Raw genomic sequence first — 20,968 nt, 5'->3', positions numbered from 1 at the left:
TAACAGGAACATAATAATAATAATGATGAGTAGCAGAAGGATAATGATCTTTGACAACGATGACATAATGATGATTATTATGGTGATACTTGACAAAGGTAACTTAAAAATGAAGAAAATAAAAGACTACACTGAAAATGCTATTTGACAACGTGGATGATGATATTTGACAAGAACACAATTAGAAGGAGTGACAGTGGTAACAATATTTGCTAATCATATGATATCGACAAGCGCAAATTAATAATGAGGTGAACAGTAATAATGATATAATTAGTTACGATGATGAGAGTCAAAATGATAATTGTAGTAAGTGAAAGCTGTTTGTCAAAATGAAGGCTGCCGCTCTGTTTCTAGATTCAATATTCTGTATTCATAATGTTGCTACATGTGGAAAGTTTAGTTTTTCTGAATTGGTCAATGATATAATTACGGATGCTTGCAGCCACCACTAGGGGGAGCTAAATTTATATGGATTTATGTTGCTAACTTGGAACTCAATGAAAGATATATAACTCTGTATTGCTTCGATCCCTCTTAGCTGCAGAAAGTTTCTCTGACCCCCCTCTTACCATGGGCCCCCACATCAGTTTAACCCCTTGGCTAACAAACAAATTGTGGACAGCTTTACTAACTGATGACATCTTTTTTTATCATCAACCTCATCATGCTCATTGCCATCATTTGCCAATTAGTACTTCAGAATTTCCTGAGGTCCCTAAACCTCATAACACCTGTCACAGCCAATTAAAGGGGTTATCCACTGCCACTTCAGATGATGAGCAGATTCCTTCTGCTGGGACCCACTTTGCTTTTAAGAAGGTTCTGGAATCAAGGACACACTTACTACATCTATATGCTCAGAATTGACAATCCCTTTAAACAATGTGAACGCTGCAAAATATATTTAAACATTATTTTTTCTTTAAATGTTCTGCAGTATTGTTTGCCTTCGATCAGACAAAGATGTCTCCAGATGGAATTACCTGATCTCTCCTGCGCTCATACATTTTCTTCACCAGCTATACAATCAAAGCTCCTGAGATATGCAGGCATACAAATAATGCTCTTCCAGCAGATGTATTAATATTTGCATTCATTTTAAATTGCACTGTCATTGCCGACACCATTTATCAATAGCACGAGCCATATGCTATTTTTATAAGCCCCGACACGCTAGACCGGTTGAAGTCCCGCTAGGCCGTGTGTACACCCTCCCCGAAGATTCCTAGGCAACTATTCTAACACTTGGTCTGGATTGTGAAGAGAGGTTGAAATAAGGATAATAAAACGGTGCAGGAACAGCAGCACTGATATAGGAGAACGAGCGGCTTATTTAAAGGGACGTTCCCGTTTTCACAAAGAAAGATTTTTTATCGTATAATCTAGAAAGATGTACAGTTTTTCAATAAGTTTTGTAAGATCTTTGCATTGCTGTCATTCAATAGGAAACTGTCTTTGAGCGAAGTATTGAAAAATTCAAGTCGGCTGCTTCACCGAATTTAGCAAAAAATTTGCTTTGTGACGAATTACTTCATCGCTAACGCGCATTTCTTTGTAAGTAGTGGGTGCAATGACAGGGAGCAGCGGTTGCGCCTCCCCCCGTCATTGTACCCCTCAGATGCTGCGTTCATAGCTGATTGCGGCATCTGACATCAATATTACAGTGTAAAATAAAATAAAATTACTAAAATCATACATTTGATCGCAAAAAGTCACCCACCGCCATCTTGATTGTAGATCTAGGCCAAAATATTGAGCGGCCCGTGAAGATGTCATCAGGTCGGCTGGTATGGTGACATCATACGCCACCGCGCACAGGATTTTGAGCGGGCATCTTCAATCAAGGCTGGCGGCGGACAGCTCTTCGCACTCTAACTGATGAGGTAAGTATGATTTTTTTTTTTTACCGCCATTCAGGGAAAATCGATTCGTTACCACGAAGCACGAGGAAATTAGAGTTTTCCCTGAAAGTCGGATTGCATTCCACTTTGTGGCGTTCGATTCACCCAACACTAGTCATGCGATGATCACACAGGTGCACAGCACCTTAAAAGAAAGGGCACAATACACATAATATAACTGCAACCATACACCTGTGTGATCATTACAGGACTAGGTGTTGGATTAGCAGATATTCTGCATCTCACCTGGAAGGGTAGACCACCAAACAAACCAAGCAAATGCTGGGGGCCTTAGAAATCAGGGCTACCCTGCTAAAAGGGCAGCCATACTGCCTGTGCAACCACTTCAGTTGCGGGGGGAGCCCTTTCCAGCTGTAGAGGAGAAGCAGAAGTCCCCTGAGTGCTATGGGCATCAAGGATAGTCTTGTTATAGACAGTTTTAACCCCTTAAGGATTTGCACTGTATGGTGCAGCGAGCTTGACGTTTGCACAATGTGCCGTACATGTATGGTGCTACAAATACCAGCTTCCTCCCTGTAAAAGCCAGTGAGGGGGCTGTAGGTTTTCTCCAATTGGGTGGCTGATGCTTAACAGAACAGCACCAATCACAACTGAGGTTATACAGGGGAAACCAGTGTTTGGCATCCTCTGTAGGTGCCAGTGATTGGCTGGTATGCTATACCAGCCAATGGCAGCCCAAGAGGAGCATACAGACTAGTAGGAGCTTTCCTGCATTGCCACCATTTCAGTTGGTGATTGTGTGCAGTGAGGTTCTGTGCCCTTCTGTGCTCATTACACTACTTCTTTGAGCTGTGTGGTTTCCAAAATGTAGTCACTTTTTGGGGATTTCCACTGTAGGGGTATCTCAGGGTCTCTTCAAATGCAACATTGCACCTGAAAAACCATTTCAGAAATATCTGGCCTCCTAAAACCATATGATCTGCTTTCCCTTCTGAGCCCTGCCATGTGCCCATACAGCAGTTTAGGGATAGTTATTAATGGCTTGTTTATGAAATAACCGAGAACATTTCACTAATTCCACCAGCAAGTTATGTCTTTTATTGGACCTCATGAGCTTTCTTTTGGTTGGAGCTTTTTTTTGGTGTCAGAATCTATGACCAACCATGCTCAGCACCTGCAGTGTTGCTTGAAAGTTTGTGAACCCTTCAAAATTTTCTACATTTCTGCATAGATTTGAGCTAAATTAAAACTACATCAGATTTTCCTCCATTTGTATACAATCTGTCCAACTGTGGATTGGTGGACAACAAACTCTTTAGAGATGTACAGTATTTAGTAACCTTTTCCTGCCCGATGAGCATCAACAACTCTTTCTCTGAGGCCCTCAGAAATCTCCTTTGTTCGTTCCATGGTATACTTCCAAGACGTGTTGTGAAGATCAGACATAGATAGATCTTTAAATAATACAGGTCGCCCACTCACACCTGATTTTCATCCCAATAGTAAAAAAACACTTGACTCTAATTTCACCTTTAAATTATCTGCTAGGCTTGTCACAAACGTGATATTGGATCATTTTTCTCAATTAGACCAAGTCTAATATTTTTGACTAATTTAATTTATTTGGTCAACTTTATCTACTTTTAGGTCTTGAGTGAAAATCTGATGTAGTTTTAGATCCAATTTATGCAGAGATGTAAAAAGTTTTGAAGGGTTCACAAACTTTAAAGCACCACTATAAGGGGCTCTGAGGTATCTAATTTCGCCACTTCCATCATTCAAGGAATCTACAGGGTTCTCAACTCCCACTGGTGTTATCTTCTGCCACAATGACAAATCAGAGGACTACATTATGCTACCCAGATAATCTGAAACAGCTTGTATTTTATTCTAATTGAGTCTGAACATGAATTTGCTAAGTTTGGACAATACATTTGTTGAATGAAAGCAGCTCATTTTATACTGGGTTTCTTGGCAGAATATTCCATGTATAGATGATACAAAGTTTGCCAGGATTTTTTTTTTCTGGCTGACAAGTAAGCGTAGATGACAAAGGTCAGGTAAGCAGCAACGTACAGCGGAGCATAACACGGCAAGGCATTCGCCGCTGCACAGCACTAAGTGACTCCAATCCCATTTTGTTTATTAAACTGCTGTAAATTACTGTAATTTTGTGCCAGAAAAATACAGACCGGGAGCAGCAATCTGCTTGATTTACAAAATATCCTATCACGCATAATGTCAGCAGCTTGGGGAATTTAGCACCGTCATACATGGGAACTTGTCACCATTTTATAGTATTATTTATATTTTTTATGTATTTATTTTGCTCTATGTTTATAACCACCCTAATCTCAAAATTTTGTAGAATTGGGTATTCGGGCATTATGAATACAAATTAAAATACCTTAGTTACACTGGAGCCCCATTTGTAATTGGGCATTTTAGTGGGGGGGGGTTTAACGCGTTGGGCCCACCCATGAGCCATGGTAAATTATGAGAAATACCGCAAGTGTGATGTTCTTATTGTTTTATTATGGGCTAGCAACATGAGCTTATATTTGACAGATGGTTGCAAGGTAGCAGCACATTAAGGCCAATTAGGGAGCTTGCACGTAAAGCCATGTGTATATTTCTTTCTATTTAACCCTTTTATTCATGAAGAATAAGATGACTTAGAATTAGGCCTTATGCACACGACCGTTGTGTGTTTTGCGGTCCTCAAATCGTGGATCCGCAAAACAAGGATGGCGTCCGTTTGCATTCCGCAATTTGTGGAACGGCACAGACAGCCTTTCATATAACTGTCTATTCAGAATAGGACATGTTATATTTTTTTTGCGGGGCCACAAAACGTAACAACGGATGCGGACAGCACACTTTTGCGGCCCCATTAAAATGAATGGGCCCGCATCCGAGCCACCCAAACCGCGGCTTGGATGCGGACCAAAACAACGGCCGTGTGCATGAGGCCTTACTTATCTATAAAATCCTCTCTTTCCCTCCTTACAGTGCTGATTGACCTCAGTGCTGTTCATTTAAAGGGGTGATGTCGATGGCTGATGCTTAGGATGGGTCATTAATATCTGATCGGTGGGAGTCAGCTGTTTGAGGAGACCAAGGATGTCTTGTTCATCAGTCTCATGGCCTAGGTTCAAGTGAATGGGCCGGAGCGACAATACAAAGCACAACTGCAACGTATGGCACTGTACTTGGTAAACTGTGAGGAAGCAGCAGCACTCACCAGAGTGCCAAGCCTCTTCAAACAGCTGAACGGTGGGAGTGCCAGAATTCAGACCCCCACCAATCAGATATTGATGCCTGAGGATAGGCCATCAATATCAAAATTCCAGATAACCCTACACTCAAGTCTGTACATGGTCTCCCCCTTTCTCCCAGTTTGTGCTATGCGCAGTGTACCTATAAATTGAGAAGACACGCTTTCCTTGCTGCAGTTGTGTCAACTCCTATTATCCACTACATTTTCCTTTTCTCTCAAGGTTCCTCCATAGTTTACAACTGATTATTGGTGGTCTCAGCAGATGGACAACCTTTGATCTTACTAACGTAGACTGAAAAGAAGATGAAGCAGCAGCTGTAGTCCTACTACTCCAGGCTGCACATGAGTCTCCTGGTGTCTGAGTTTCCCCAAACTTCAAGCAAATAATCCAGTTTAGGAGATTATTTATTCATATGACTCTTGAAAGCTATCGTGTTTCTCCACCCACCATGTGAAAAGTCAACCATAATAGGTCTATAACAAGGATAGTTTGATAAGGACTGTTATGGTAGAAACATAACTTTTGCTCAGAGAATAAACAAGCTGTGGTTTTGAAGATACTTCTGAGTGGTGTCTCTTATATGGGTTGTGGCTTACACCCCTCCTGGACAGATATACGAAGGGAAGCATACTTACCTGCTTCCCGGCTCCTCTGATCTCCGGCCTCCACTAATCCACTAAGGTCCCTGGATGTAAACTTCTAGTCTGGTGACCTGCTCTTCTTATGTCACATGACATGACACAAGGGTAGCAGGTGACTGCTACGGCCAGCAATTGGCTACAGCGGGGCAAACCCAGAAGTTTACATCCAGGGACCCAGGCAGAGCAGTGGAGACTGGAGAGAGTAGAAGCCGGGATCCGGTGTTGGGAAGCAGGTAAGTATGCTTCCTTTAGCAGGTCTGCCACACAAAAAAAAAAAAGCATGCACTACCTTTTTCATATCAAGGGACCCTTCAAAGAACAAAGGACAGTCCAAAGCAGTCAATGTGATCTTAGTCCTTCTATGGTGTAGCCTTCATGCATGTGTTGTAGTGATGGACCAAATTTACTCTCTTCCAGAGGTAGTCATAGATCTTCAATAGCTGTAGGCCATATTCCTTCTGACCACCCCTTAGACAGGCATGCTCAGTGTAGCTGAATGTGTATGTGTCTTTAATGGGAAGAGCTGAATAAAGCCGCTAAAAGACATCCTTGGTTGTTCACGTTCAGAGGCTTTTTGGCCTGACACCCCAACCAAAATGTAGCCAGATCTGCGGAGGGAAGCATACTTGCTTTCTTCGTGCTGCTGGGTTCCAGGTTCTTTAGTACTCGCTGTCGCTGGCGTGCTGTGGTCCCACATGTCAGCATCTTGTTTGATGGGGGTTACCGATGCCGTTGCAGCCAATATCTGGCCACAGCTGTGATGTATCCCCAATCTGTCACATCAAAGGGGTCACATGATGCATGGCGGACACCAGGGGCGTAGCTAAAGGCTCACGGGCCCTGGTGCAAGAGTTCAGCTTGGGCCCCATTCCTTTAGTGCTTGTTGGCAAGGGGCAGGGTAGCACATAGCCTTCCTGCTGCAAGAGGCAAACATTGAAAGGGCACCCCCTCATGCCAAATTCTTGACCTAACCCCTTCCCTCCAGCCAGAGGTGTAAATAGACCAGCATGCACTTTCTATAATGCCAGTGTCTTATGTGGCACAAAGGTTTTTGGGCCCCCTCAGGCTCCTGGGCCTGGTAGCGACTGCTACCTCTGCACCCCCTATAGCTACGCCCCTGGCGGACACATCACCGATGCTGCTAGTCATTGGCTGTAGCTCCACATGTGACCCCAGTCAAACAGCATGTTGATATGTGCGACCGCAACACATCAGTGGCACAGGGGATCGAAGAAGCTAGGACCCAGCAGCAGGCAGCAGATAAATATGCTTCCCTCCGCAGGTCCTGTAAAGTGGGGGCGGGGGGGGGGGGGGAGGTCAGGTCAAGCAAAAGGACCCCGAATGTGGACAACCTCTTTAAACTGCATTAAATAAAACCCTCAGAGCTCATTCTGCACCATAAAGAAGAGAAAACCAGTTTCTCTGGTTTGCTGGATGTCTTGGTGGTCCGCCCCACCCTCAAATTAGTGGTTTGACAGAAAAGGAAGTCCTGTTCCCTGTCATTTGCCCGAGAACACAAGGATTCACAGCAGGGAGCTCCGGTCTAATTAATGACTAACATGTGTCCACGTACTTTGCTGCAGAGATTTCTGCTTTTTCCCAAATCAAATACTAAATTTTTCTTGATGCTGAAGATATAGTCATGTACTATGAGAATCACTTACGCCATGCACAATGTACACCCCCAACCTACAGCTCTAAAAAGACACAGTGAAGCCTATGGATCCATACTGTACCTCCATATGCTTCCATTATGCTCCCATACAGGCCTTATACCTGAGTGACCATCAATATGGCCACCATTAAAGCCACCACAAGTAATACGGTGATGTCTCCTTGACTCATTTATTTCTACAAATCTCTGTTCAAGTACTGTTATTTTTCTTATTTACTTATATTATTATTAAAGGGAGAGTCTATAGTAGAAAATGCAGTTTAAAGGAGTTGCATAGGGTTAAAAAAAAGATGGCTGCTTTCTTCTAGAAACAGCTCCTCACCTATCTATTGGTTGTGTCTAGTACTGCAGTTCAGGTTCTTTTAAAGCGAATAAGGCCTCATGCACACGACCGTTGTGTGCATCCGTGGCCGTTGTGCCGTTTTCCTTTTTTTTTTCGCGGACCCATTGACTTTCAATGGGTCCGTGGAAAAGTCGGAAAATGCACTGTTTTGCAGCCGAGGCCGTGATCCTGTCCGTCAAAAAAATACTGTCCTATTTTTTTGACGGACAACGGTTCACGGACCCATTCAAGTCAATGGGTCCGTAAAAGAACACAAATGCACACAAGATTGGCATCCGTGGCCGTGATCCGTGGCCGTAGGTTGCTTTCATACATACTGATCCGAAGATCCGTCTGCATAAAAGCTTTTTCAGATCTAAGTTTTCACTTTGTGAAAACTCATATCCGACAGTATATTCTAACACAGAGGCGTTCCCATGGTGATGGGGACGCTTCTAGGGGATATGATAGTACAATTAACCCCTTCAGGTGCGGCACCTGAAGGGGTTAATTGTACTATCATATCCCCCTGTAAGAGATCAGGGCTGCCAGGCAGCAGGGGGCAGACCCCCCCCTCCCCAGTTTGAATATCGTTGGTGGCACAGTGTGCACCCCCCCATCGGGCCCCCCTTCCTCCCTCTAGTGTAATAAATCGTTGGTGGCACAGTGTGCGCCCCCCATTGGGCCCCCCCTTCCTCCCTCTATTGTTATAAATCGTTGGTGGCACAGTGTGCGCCCCCCATCGGCCCCCCTCCCTCTTTAGCAGTAACAACATTGGTGGCCAGTGTGCGGCCTCCCATCTCCCTCCCCCCCCCCCGATCATTGGTGGCAGCGGAGTTCCGATTGGAGTCCCAGTTTAATCGCTGGGGCTCCGATCGGTAACCATGGCAACCAGGACGCTACTGCAGTCCTGGTTGCCATGGTTACTTAGCAATAGTACAATAGTAGAAGATTCATAGTTACCTGTTTGCTGCTGCGATGTCTGTGTCCGGCCGGGAGCTCCACCTACTGGTAAGTGACAGGTCTGTGTGGCGCATTGCTAAAGAACTGTCACTTACCAGTAGGAGGAGCTCCCGGCCGGTCACAGACATCGCAGCAGCAAGCAGGTAAGTATGAATCTTCTACTGTTGTACTATTGCTAAGTAACCATGGCAACCAGGGCTGCAGTAGCTTCCTGGTTGCCATGGTTACCGATCGGAGCCCCAGCGATTAAACTGGGACTCCAATCGGAACTCCGCTGCCACCAATGATCGGGGGGGGGGGGGAGATGGGAGGCCGCACACTGCCACCAATGTTGTTACTGCTATAGAGGGAGGGTGGCCGATGGGGGGCGCACACTGTGCCACCAACGATTTATAACAATAGAGGGAGGAAGGGGGGGCCCGATGGGGGGGCGCACACCGTGCCACCAACGATTTATAACAATAGAGGGAGGAAGGGGGGGCCCGATGGGGGGCGCACACTGTGCCACCAACGATATTCAAACTGGGGAGGGGGGGGGTCTGCCCCCTGCTGCCTGGCAGCCCTGATCTCTTACAGGGGGATATGATAGTACAATTAACCCCTTCAGGTGCCGCACCTGAAGGGGTTAATTGTGCTATCATATCCCCCTGTAAGAGATTGGGTGCTGCCAGGCAGCAGGGGGCAGTCTTGTACAAAGTTTGTAGTGTATTCTAACTAGAAGCATCCCCATCACCATGGGAACGCCTCTGTGTTAGAATATACTGTCGGATCTGAGTTTCACGATGTAGCTCATATCCGACAGTATATTCTAACATAGAGGCGTTCCCATGGTGATGGGGACGCTTTAAGTTAAAATATACCATCGAATTGGAGAAAACTCCAATCCGATGGTATAAAAGAACTCCAGACTTTACATTGAAAGTCAATAGGGACGGATCCATTTGAAATGGCACCATATTGTGTCAACGTCAAACGGATCCGTCCCCATTGACTTGCATTGTAATTCAGGACGGATCCGTTTGGCTCCGCACGGCCAGGCGGACACCAAAACGACTTTTTTTTCATGTCCGTGGATCCTCCAAAAATCAAGGAAGACCCACGGACGAAAAAACGGTCACGGATCACGGACCTACGGACCCCGTTTTTGCGGTCGTGTGCATGAGGCCTAAGACTGAGCTACAATACCACACACAACATGAGTGTGCACTATTTTAGGAAGAAATCTGCCATGTTTTCGTAGCTCTGGACCAGGGCCCTGGTGATCTAAAAGCCCCACTGTCACATAAGAATAGCTGTAAGTTATAAATGGCATGCGATAGATGGGAGGCCTGTTGCAGATTTTACATTTGAGCCTAGAAGCCTTAAAGCAGTTTTCTGAGATTTTCATATTGACGGCCTATCCTCAAGATAGGTCATCAATATGAGATTGGCAGGAGTTCCACTCCCAGCACCCCTGCCAATCAGCTGTAAGAAGAGGCTCCGGAGCTCGGAGCTCTGTGAGCGCTTAGGCCTCTTACTATGCCACGTGAAGTCACATTTATCGGTCACTTGGCCTAGGCACAGATCAGTCCCATTCAAGTGAATGGGGCTGATCTGCAATTCCAACAGAGGGATAACCGGCCATAGGCCCTACAGGGAAACTTTCCTGGGGGCCACCTGAGCCCTCCTAACAATCTGATACTCCCAGTGTTGATTAACAATGGGAGCATCAGGTACTTATATACATTACCTGGCTGGGTGTCCTCCTCAATTCAACTCTCTCACCATTATCAGGAAGGTGAGACAACTGAATACTGTGATGGGCACAGGAGGCCATGGATTTGTGCCCTGCCATTCACCTTCATAGGAAACAGTCCATTAGACTTGAAGCCTATAAGGCTGTTTGCAGATGACATCATGACACAGGCATCTAAGGCCCCAGGCTGCAAGAGGTATGGCTGATACTTCCTACTTGTGTTGGCCCTCCCTAGTTGTGTTGTCCCAACTTCTGTCAATTTGGTTAGACCACTTTTAGGCATTTTTCAGGGCCACTTTAAGTTGTAAGTCTGCCCCTGTATACCAAGCACAGCCGTGGTACTCCCTGGAGCTTTGCAGTCTCCTCAAACAGCTGCTTGGCAGGGGTGGCGGTAGTTGGACCCTCACCGATATCATATTGATGACTTATCCTGAAGATAGCCCATCAATATGGAAATCCCAGAAAACCTCTTTAAGTTATGTCACTAATAGTTTTCAGATCTTCAGCATTCAATCACCCGATTTGCAAGTACTCCGTTTCTTCATTCTGAAGAATGATGGAAGAAGAGGTCACTGGGTCATCACGTTATGTCATATCCTAGCAACATGCCATAACATTATAAGATGGGAATACCCCTTTAAGGAGCCGAACCAGCTGGGATAACGGTTTACTTAATCTATTCTGACTTACGGCAACCAAAGTCTCAAATTGACTTTTAAGAGCGAAGTGACAAGAAACGTCTGTTTTACCACAGAAATGCTGGCACCAGCAAAACGCCAGCGAGCAATTATCGCTGGATTAAGATGTCTGCAGCCCACAGGCAACATTCAGGAGCTGTTTCCTTCCCCATTCCTCATAATATTAAGCAGTTGTTCTCATCAACATATAAATGGTCCAATTCTCTGATTATGCTTAAAGAGATTGTCCCATGTAGACAACTTGTCCTTTATCACAGGATAGGATATAAGTGTCTAATTTACAGGGGTCAACTGCTGGGACCCCCCACCGATCACATGAACAGGTCACACGTGTGCTGCCGCTAATTTCATGGCTCAACCAATGGCGGCCATTAAATCCACTTGACATGGACACAGCATGGTAGTACGTACAGATAATGCAAAAGGAAGTTTTAATACAGTTTCAGTACAAACTAAATTCAACATCAACATAGGCTTCATACAAAAGTGCTGGTGGTCAGTGGTTACCGGCGACTGGGGTACCCCAGTTCTTCAGGGTAATGTTTTATTATACTACATGTATTTAGTTATTCTTATATAACATAATTCCATATTTTCTATTTCAGGGGCACAGCTATAGCTGGAATAGTGTTTGGTATTGTCTTCATCATGGGAGTGATTGCAGGAATTGCCATATGTATCTGCATGTGTATGAAGAGCAGCCGGGGGAGCCGCGTAGGGGTGATTAGGACGGCACATATCAACACCATCAGTTCTTACTCAGGTAAATTGAGGATATTAATAATGGGACTAAGAGTGTTAATTATATCTACCGTTTCTCGACTATTTTGGAAATACACTTTCACTGTATGACCCATTCACGATAAAATGGTTGCCCAATTTATTCTAATTAAAGCTCAATTTATTATGTTGTCATTAACATAATCCTATTAAGTAAAAGCTGTTTCAATTCCTTGCCTCTTTTGGGGTGCAACCAGAGATAGTGTCATGGTTGTGATGCGGTGCAAATCTGGTTGTGATACGGCTGCGCTGTAGTTGTGAACAGGCCGCAGCTGGCTCTTGTTAACTAACGAAGACAGCATTTTTAACAAAAAAATGGGTTGCTGGTGGCTCACCTGGCCAATACAATGTGTAGGTGCTCTAGGTTTGACTGATTCACCCAATCAGGAAGGAAGAATATGCAATAAAATGTATGTAGAAAACCGGCACTCTTCACCTGGTATTACACTACAAAGAGCAATGTAGACAAGTTGATGGGTAAAAATATATTTATTTGGTATCAATATCACTAATACGATGTAAATTATATAATGGGGGGGTTGTGTGCATAAATTCGATTTAAAATGTAGTGATCAGTGATAGTGATCACCTATAAAAGCATGATAGTTGGAGGATTAACCAACACAATGGAAAAAATAAAAAAGTTAAAATGAGGGGTAAAAAAATATATCAATATATCAATATAATTATATAAATGCAATTGCAGTAGTGGGGGTACAGGTATAGTCATTCAGCACAGAGTTCACCTTCAATCATTTGCTGTTACTCTGGGTAGGTATCCCATGTGATCAGTACCAGTAAGAAAAAGAAAGAAAAAGTAAGAAATAAAAAATAAATGAAGCGAGGTAAAAGTCTGTTACTTTTCCCTGTTAGGGATTGCTGGCCGGTCACTGTTATAAAAATGATATGCAGAAAAAAAGTAGCGAGGTGAAAGTCTGTTACTGGTAGTGTTTCCCTGTTAGGGATTGTTGGGCGGTCACTGTTAATGAAAATAATATGCAGACACAGACACGCATTCGTTAACAAGAGCCAGCTGCAGCACATACGGCCGCGCGGTACTTTACTGCAGCACCGCCACCTCATAACCATATTTGCACTACGGATTTCACCCTTTGCAATGCATTAGTAATATCTGTGTCAGAATTTGCATGCAACTTGTGGATTTTGCTGCAGAATCATCTTGCATTCTGCTACGGAAATCCATAGCAGAAAAGCACTGATGGGTGGACAACAGTGAGAAGACAGTGGCTGTCCTCTCACCGTTGTTCCCTAGGGCCAGTGCAGCATAAGGAGAGGGCACCCTTTCTTTCCTTTCTTCTTGCTCGGCCATGCAGATTTCTGAGCCTTCTACTTTCTGTCTTTTTTCTCTCTTGCTGTGGATTTTGCAGCAATCAAACAGAGATTTGTTAGTCTCTGAATTCTGAGGACCAAGGGGAGAGAGCACATGGACTCTGCTACCTTCATCTCCCAATTTTATTTGATTATTGTATTGTACTAATTTTGAGACAATTGGTCTTTATTAAAAAATATTGGAGCTCTTTTTTCTGTACAGGGCTGAGATGCTCTAGTAGCAACTTCTGTATTTTCTCTCTTTTCCATCAGTTGGGTTTCTTATCTCTGCTCTCTGACATTATAAACACTCATTATAGCTCAGTTCCTATCTTACTGATAAGAATGTGGCTAAAGGGCCCTTTACACGGGCCGACAATTAAACAGACAATTGCTAAACAGCATTACTAGTAACGCTCGTTAGCAATGATGTGGCGGTGCAGCACTAAAGATCATTGTTTCCCGGTGGCAGATTGTGCTGTGTAAACAGGATCTGCTGCTGGGAAACAACGAGTCTGTATGGGGACGAGCGATGGCATTAGCGATTGCTCCTCCCCATACCCTGGAGGAGATCGATGCATGTAAATGCACGGTCTCCTCCCCTAGCGATCAGAAGATTGTCAGGAAGGCATTACTACAGTGACCCCCAGATCATCCATAACAATGTCATCCACAGATCCCCCATAAATGTCATCCACAGATCCCCCATAAATTTCATCCACAGATCCCCCATAAATGTCATCCACAGATCCACCATAAATGTCATCCACAGATCCCCCATAAATGTCATCCACAGATCCCCCATAAATGTCATCCACAGATCCCCCATAAGTGTCATCCACAGATCCCCCATAAGTGTCATCCACAGATCCCCCATAAGTGTCATCCACAGATCCCCCATAAGTGTCATCCACAGATCCCCCATAAGTGTCATCCACAGATCCCCCATAAGTGTCATCCACAGATCCCCCATAAGTGTCATCCACAGATCCCCCATAAGTGTCATCTACAGATCCCCCTTAAGTGTCATCCACAGATCCCCTTCCAGCCCAGCGCTGCCTCCTAGGTAATTTATTCACTTCACTTGCCTCTGTAATCTCCCACAGGCGCACTGGCAGAGGCATCATCTAACGAGGTGCGCTGGAAGACGGTGCATGCGCACTTTGCTCGACGATGCCTCTGCCAGTGCACCTGTGCGAGATTACACAGAGGCAAGTGAAGTGAATGAATTAGCTAGGAGGCGGCGCTGGGCGGGGAGGGGATCTGTGGATGACATAGGCAGTGAAGTGAATAAATTAGCTAGGAGGCGGCGCTGCGGGCCCCCGCCGGCCCTGCATTCGGGGCACTGGACAAAACATCCGGGGCTCCAGCCCCGAATGTTTTGACCTAACAATGCTCCTGCAGGAAAGAACGCTTTGTTCCCAACAATCTGCTAGATCCTCGTCCCATGTATAGGGACCAATAAATAAGTGTTTATGACCTTTCAGTAGTTTAGAGGCTTATTAGTTGACCAGAACAAAGTGAAAATGACATTATCAGTCGCACAGTTAGAAAAACAGTTAACCCTTTGTGACAGAGCGGCTCAATATTTTTAATAAAGGCCAATTGAAAATACATTTTTTAGCCAAAAATGAATAAAATGTAATGATAGACAAAAATTGCCTCAGAAGGTATACATAGCCTTTAACCCCTAAAGGCCCAGTGCGTACATGGCGCAAGGTCCGCGGGGCTCTGCAGCTCCAATCGCTGTGATTGGGTGATCAATGAGACCGGCACATCGCAGGGCAGGAAGTTGTCAAAGGCATCAGGGAGGGTCGGGAGGAGGTCAAGGGGAGGTGGCAGGTGCTGAACAAGTCAGCACCGATCACCTTGGAGTGTTTTGGGTCCCCTGCCAGGGCTGCTATTGGCTGGAACAACGCTCCATTGAGTGCATGGGCATCACAAAAATGTATTTTTTCAAAATCTTTTTCTCCGAAGATTTTATAAATTTGATGGTGACCCAAACAAATTTATATGCCCAGCAATTTATTTCCCAGAATCCTACTTCACCATATGCTAGACCCCTAGGTTGGACCCCAGTAAGTGCAGCAGAGGTAATTACATTTTGGGGGCTCGTGCTGCATATGGGCGTTGTAAAAAAAAAACAACCATTAGGAAATATTGGAGTTCAGACATATTCTACCAGACTCCAATATACAGTCAGACCATGACCCGGAATCGATTTGATTCAATTCGGAAATTCCTACACTACAATGACAATGCACAGTGCCCACCCCAAAACGACCCAACATTTGACCTTCTGTTCAAAGCTAGGCCTGTCATTGACCACTTCAGCACAAAGTTTGCTGAGGTGTACAACCCCGATAAAAATGTATGTGTAGATGAGTCCCTTTTACTGTTCAAAGGGAGGATTAGATTCCGCCAGTATGTGCCTAGCAAACGGGCAAGGTATGGCATAAAAATATACAAACTTTGTGAGAGTAGCTCCGGGTACACCCACATATACCACGTTGATGAAGGGAGAGATTCCTGGATAGAACCCCCAGAATTCCCCCCCATCCTAGGAGTTAGTGGGAAGATTGTGTGGGAGTTACTGCACCCACTGCTGGATAAGGGTTACCACCTCTATGTGGATAACTATTATACCAGCATACCCCTATTTAGGTCCCTAACTGCCAGAGATACTATGGCTTGCGACACAGTGCGCAAAAATCAGAGAGGCCTCCCTAGATCCCTGGTAGTGCAACCACTGAGAATGGGTGAAAGTAGGGCTCTGCTCCATGATAACATGCTGGTGGTTAACTCCTTAAGGACACAGCCTTATTTCACCTTAAGGACCAGGCCATTTTTTGCAAATCTGACCAGTGTCACTTTATGTGGTGATAACTTTAAAACGCTTTGACTTATCCAGGCCATTCTGAGATAGTTTTTTCGTCACATATTGTACTTCATGACACTGGTAAAATGAAGTTAAAAAAATTCATTTTTATTTATAAAAAAATACCAAATTTGCCCAAAATTTTGGAAAATTAAGTTTCAATTTCTCTACTTCTATAATACATAGTAATACCTACAAAAATAGTTATTACTTTACATTCCCCATATGTCTACTTCATGTTTGGATTATTTTGGGAATTACATTTTATTTTCAAAAACCCACTTTTCAAGCACCAGTTCAGATCTGAAGTCACTTTGTGAGGCTTACATAATAGAAACCACCCAAAAATGACCCCATTCTAGACACTACACCCCTCAAGGTATTCAAAACTGATTTTACAAACATTGTTAACCCTTTAGGTGTTCCACAAGAATTAATGGAAAATAGAGATACAATTTCAAAATTTCACTTTTTTGGCAGATTTTCCATTTTAATAATTTTTTTCCAGTTACAAAGCAAGGGTTAACAGCCAAACAAAACTCAATATTTATGCCCCCCTGATGCACCCCTAGAGTAGAAACTCCCAAAAAGTGACCCCATTTTAGAAACTACGGGATAGGGTGGCAGTTTTGTTGGTACCAGTTTAGGGTACATATGATTTTTGGTTGCTCTATATTACACTTTTTTGTGAGGCAAGGTAACAAGAAATTGTTTTGGCACAGTTTTTATTTTTTGTTATTTACAACATTTATCTGACAGGTTAGATCATGTGGTATTTTTATAGACCAGGTTGTCAGACGTGGCGATACCTAATATGTATACTTTTTTTTATTTATGTAAGTTTTACACAATGATTTCATTTTTTAAACCAAAAAAAAATCATGTTTTAGTGTTTCCATAGTCTGAGAGCCATATTTTTTTCAGTTTTTGGGCGATTATCTTGGGTAGGATATGATTTTTGCGGGATGAGATGACGGTTTGATTGGCCCTATTTTGGGGTGCGTATGACTTTTTTATCGCTTGCTATTACACTTTTTGTGATGTAAGGTGACAAAAAATTGCCTTTTTTACACTGTTTCTATTTTTTTTTTTTACGGTATTCACCTGAGGGGATAGGTCATGTGATATTTTTATAGAGCAAGTTATTATGGACGCGGCGATACCTAATATGTATACTTTTTTTATTTATGTAAGTTTTACACACAAAAAATCATGTTTTAGTGTTTCCATAGTCTGAGAGCCAGAGTTTTTTCTGTTTTTGGGCGATTATCTTAGGTACGGAATGGTTTTGTGGGATGAGATGACGGTTTGATTGGCTATTGACTATTTTGGGGTGCATATGACTTTTTGATCGCTTGCTATTACACTTTTTGTGATGTAAGGTGACAAAATGGTTTATTTAGAACAGTTTTTATTTTTTACGGTGTTCACCTGAGGGGTTAGGTCATGTGATATTTTTATAGAGCTGGTCGATACGGACGCAGCAATACCTAATATGTATACTTTTTTTTATTTATGTAAGTTTTACACAATAACAGCTTTTTTAAAACAAAAAAATGATGGTTCAGTGTCTCCATATTCTGAGCCATAGTTTTTTTATTTTTTGGGTGATTTTCTCAGGGAGGGTCTCGTTTTTTGCGGGATGAGGTGACGAATAGATTGGTACTACAAACGCCTTTTTGATCGCTCGCTATTACACTTTTTGTGATGTAATGTGACAAAAAAAATGTTTATTTAGCACAGTTTTTATTTTCTATTTTTTACGGCGTTCATCTGAGGGGTTAGGTCATGTGATATGTTTATAGAGCCGGTCGATACGGACACGGCGATACCTAATATGTCAACTTTCCCTCCCCCCTATTTTTTACCAATTTTTTTTTACTTTATTTGGGGAAAATGAAGTTTTTGTTTATTTTTACTTGAAACTTTAAATTTTTTGGGGGGAAAACTTGAATTTTTTAACTTTTCAGGCCTGTCAGCAAAATTCATATTTTGCCGTTTGCCTGCTGTGCGCCCATACAGCAGGCTAGAAGCACATATGGGGTGTTTCCTGAATGGGGAGAAAATGGGGAACACAACCTGGGGTGCATTTTTTCCTTTAACCCCTTGTGGGGTTACTTGTTGGGGTTTTTATTGGGGTTTTTCATTTTTGGGGACCTCAAAAATTTATTTAATGCGACATGGCACCTAAAATACATGTCTTGCCGATTCAGGTCAGCAAAAACCATATTTAGCAGTTTGACTCTAGAGCCCTGCCATGCGCCCATACATCATTTTTTGAGCACATATGGGGTGTTGGCGTATTATGGGGGAAATGGGGAACAAATTATGGGGTGCTTTTTGTCCTGTTACTCCTTGTGAAAGTGAAAAATGTGGGTGTAAAGAAACTTTTTCTGTAAAAAAATTGAATTTTTCATTTTCACAGCCAAGCGTTTCCTAATTCTGTGAAACGCTCGATGGGTCAAAGTGCTCACTACACACCTTGAAATGAGGGGTGTAGTTTCCGGAATGGGGTAACTTTTTTGGGGTTTCCACTCTAGGGGTACCTCAGGGTGTGTTCAATTGCAAGATGACGCCTGTCAATTATTTTGGTAAAATCTGTCTTCCAGAAGCCATTTGGTGCTCTTTTCTTTCTGACCCCTGTGGTATGCCCATATAGCAGTATACAAGCACATATGGGGCATTGATGTAATCAGGAGAAAATAAATTAGAGGGTACATTCTCTCCAGTTCCCCCTTGTGAAAGTGAAAAATTGGGGCCTAAAGTTCATTTTTTTGCAAAGATTTTAATCTTTCATTTTCACAGCCAATTCCATTAATCACTGTTGAGGACAAAGTTCTCTCTACACATCTTGAAATATTCCTTGAGGGGTGTAGTTTCCAGAATGGGGTCACTTTTAGAGGGTTTCCACTCTAGGGGTACCTCAGGGTGTCTTCATATGCGACATAGCTCCCAAAAGACAATCCTGCAACATCTGTCCTCCAAAAGCTCTATGGTGCTACTTCCATTTTGAACCCTGCCATGCACCCATACATAATTTTTGGAGCACATATGGGGTTTTGGTGTATTTGGGGGGAAATGGGGAACAAAATGTGGGGTGCATTTTGTCCTGTGTGTGTAATGTAGGTGTAAAGCAACTTTTTCTGAAAATTTTTTAAATTTTTCATTTTCACAGCCAATCGTTACCTAATTCTGTGAAAAGCATGATGGGTCAAAGTGCTCACTACACACTTTGAAATATTCCTTGAGGGGTGTAGCTTCCAGAATGGGGTCACTTTTGGGGGGTTTCCACTGTAGGGCCACTTCATATGCAACATAGCTCCCAATTACCATTCCAGCTAAATCCGCTCTCCAAAAGCCATATGGTGCTCCTTCCACTCTGAAGCATGCTGTGCGCCCATACATTAGTGTTTGAGCACATATGGGGTGCTTCTGTAAACTCCAGATTCAGGGTAATAGATTTAGAGGTTTTTTTGGGCTGTTAACCCTTGATGTGTTGCAGAAAAAATAGATTAAAATTTAAAATCTGCAGTGAAATTTTGAAATTTCATTCCCATTTTCACTTAATTCTCGTGGGGCACCTAAAGGTTAACAAAGTTTGTAAAATCCGTTTTGAATAGCTTGAGGGTGTAGTTTCTAAAATGGGGTGATTTATGGGTGGTTTATATTATTTAAGCCTCAGAAAGTGACTTCATAACTGAACTGGTCCTGAAAAAATTGGGGTTTGGAAATGTTCTTAAAAATTTTAAGATTTGCTTCTAAACTTCTAAGCCTTCTAACGTCGCAAAAAAATAAAATGTCATTTTGAAAATAAACCAAACATGAAGTAGACATATGGGGAATTTAAATTAATAACTACTTTTGGAGGTAGTACTATCTATTATAAAAGCAGATAAATAGAAATTTGGAAATTTGGTAATTTTTCCAAATTTTTGGTAGATTTTGTATTTGTTTATAAATAAAAATGAAATTTTTTGACTCAATTTTACCACTGTCATGAAGTACAATATGTGACGAGAAAACAATCTCAGAATGGCTTGGATAAGTAAAAGCATTTTAAAGTTATTATCACATAAAGTGACACATGTCAGATTTGCTAACAATGGCCTGGGCAGAAAGGTGAAAAATGGCCTGGTCCTGAAAGGGTTAAAGGGGTTCTCCGGGAATTAAGAAAATTAAAATACTTAAATATTATACTTAATTTATTATAAATATATTCTCAAATACATTTCATAAGTTACAATGGCTCGTTTTGTCTGGGGAGCAATCATCAGGGGAAGCAAAATGGCCGCTGTCCCATTAGCTCACACAAAACCTGTCCTGATCACACATGAGGACAAGTTACTTTACAACACTGAGGTAAAGAGCTGCTTCCTCTTCCTCCTCTCCTACATTTCAGGGATTATGATCCTGAATACAGATGATAAGAACTTTAGCTGAACCTCTGGGGAATTTAGTTCATGAGAAGACATGAAGTACAGAGAGGATGGACAGAACAGACTGTGGTAATGTGTTGCTGTAGTAATGGAGACTGTAAACAAGTGTTGCTGCCCATTAGCCACACCTCACCTCCTCTCATGTCTCCTCATCATCTCCATTCCCACAGAGATTCACCTGTATTCGGGATCAGGATTCCCGACAAGCAGAGAGGAGGATGAGGCAGCACTATGGCTCATTGTGGTGAAGTAACTTGTCTAGGACTGCAACGAGTACTCAATTAAATAGAGTAATTACATCCCAAAAAAAATCTTGACGCTAATTTTTAGCATCGAGGATTCGTTTGTGTCACTTGACCACGAAG

The 20,968-nt window shown here is 42.9% G+C and overlaps 1 protein-coding gene across 1 annotated transcript in view; it reads left to right on the top strand.

The window, feature by feature from the left end:
• Nucleotides 1–20,968, top strand: part of CYYR1 (cysteine and tyrosine rich 1) — a 96,966-nt gene that overhangs the window by 62,019 nt on the left and 13,979 nt on the right. The window contains exon 3 of the mRNA XM_044287609.1: nt 11,786–11,943. Coding sequence (XP_044143544.1) covers nt 11,786–11,943 — 158 coding nt within the window. The remainder of the gene's footprint in view (nt 1–11,785; nt 11,944–20,968) is intronic.

This window comes from Bufo gargarizans, chromosome 3 (genome assembly GCF_014858855.1).
Source record: "Bufo gargarizans isolate SCDJY-AF-19 chromosome 3, ASM1485885v1, whole genome shotgun sequence".
NCBI classification, from domain to species: Eukaryota; Metazoa; Chordata; class Amphibia; order Anura; family Bufonidae; genus Bufo; species Bufo gargarizans.
The sequence above is the reverse complement of the archived record's forward strand: the minus strand, read 5'-3'. Positions and strand labels throughout refer to the sequence as shown.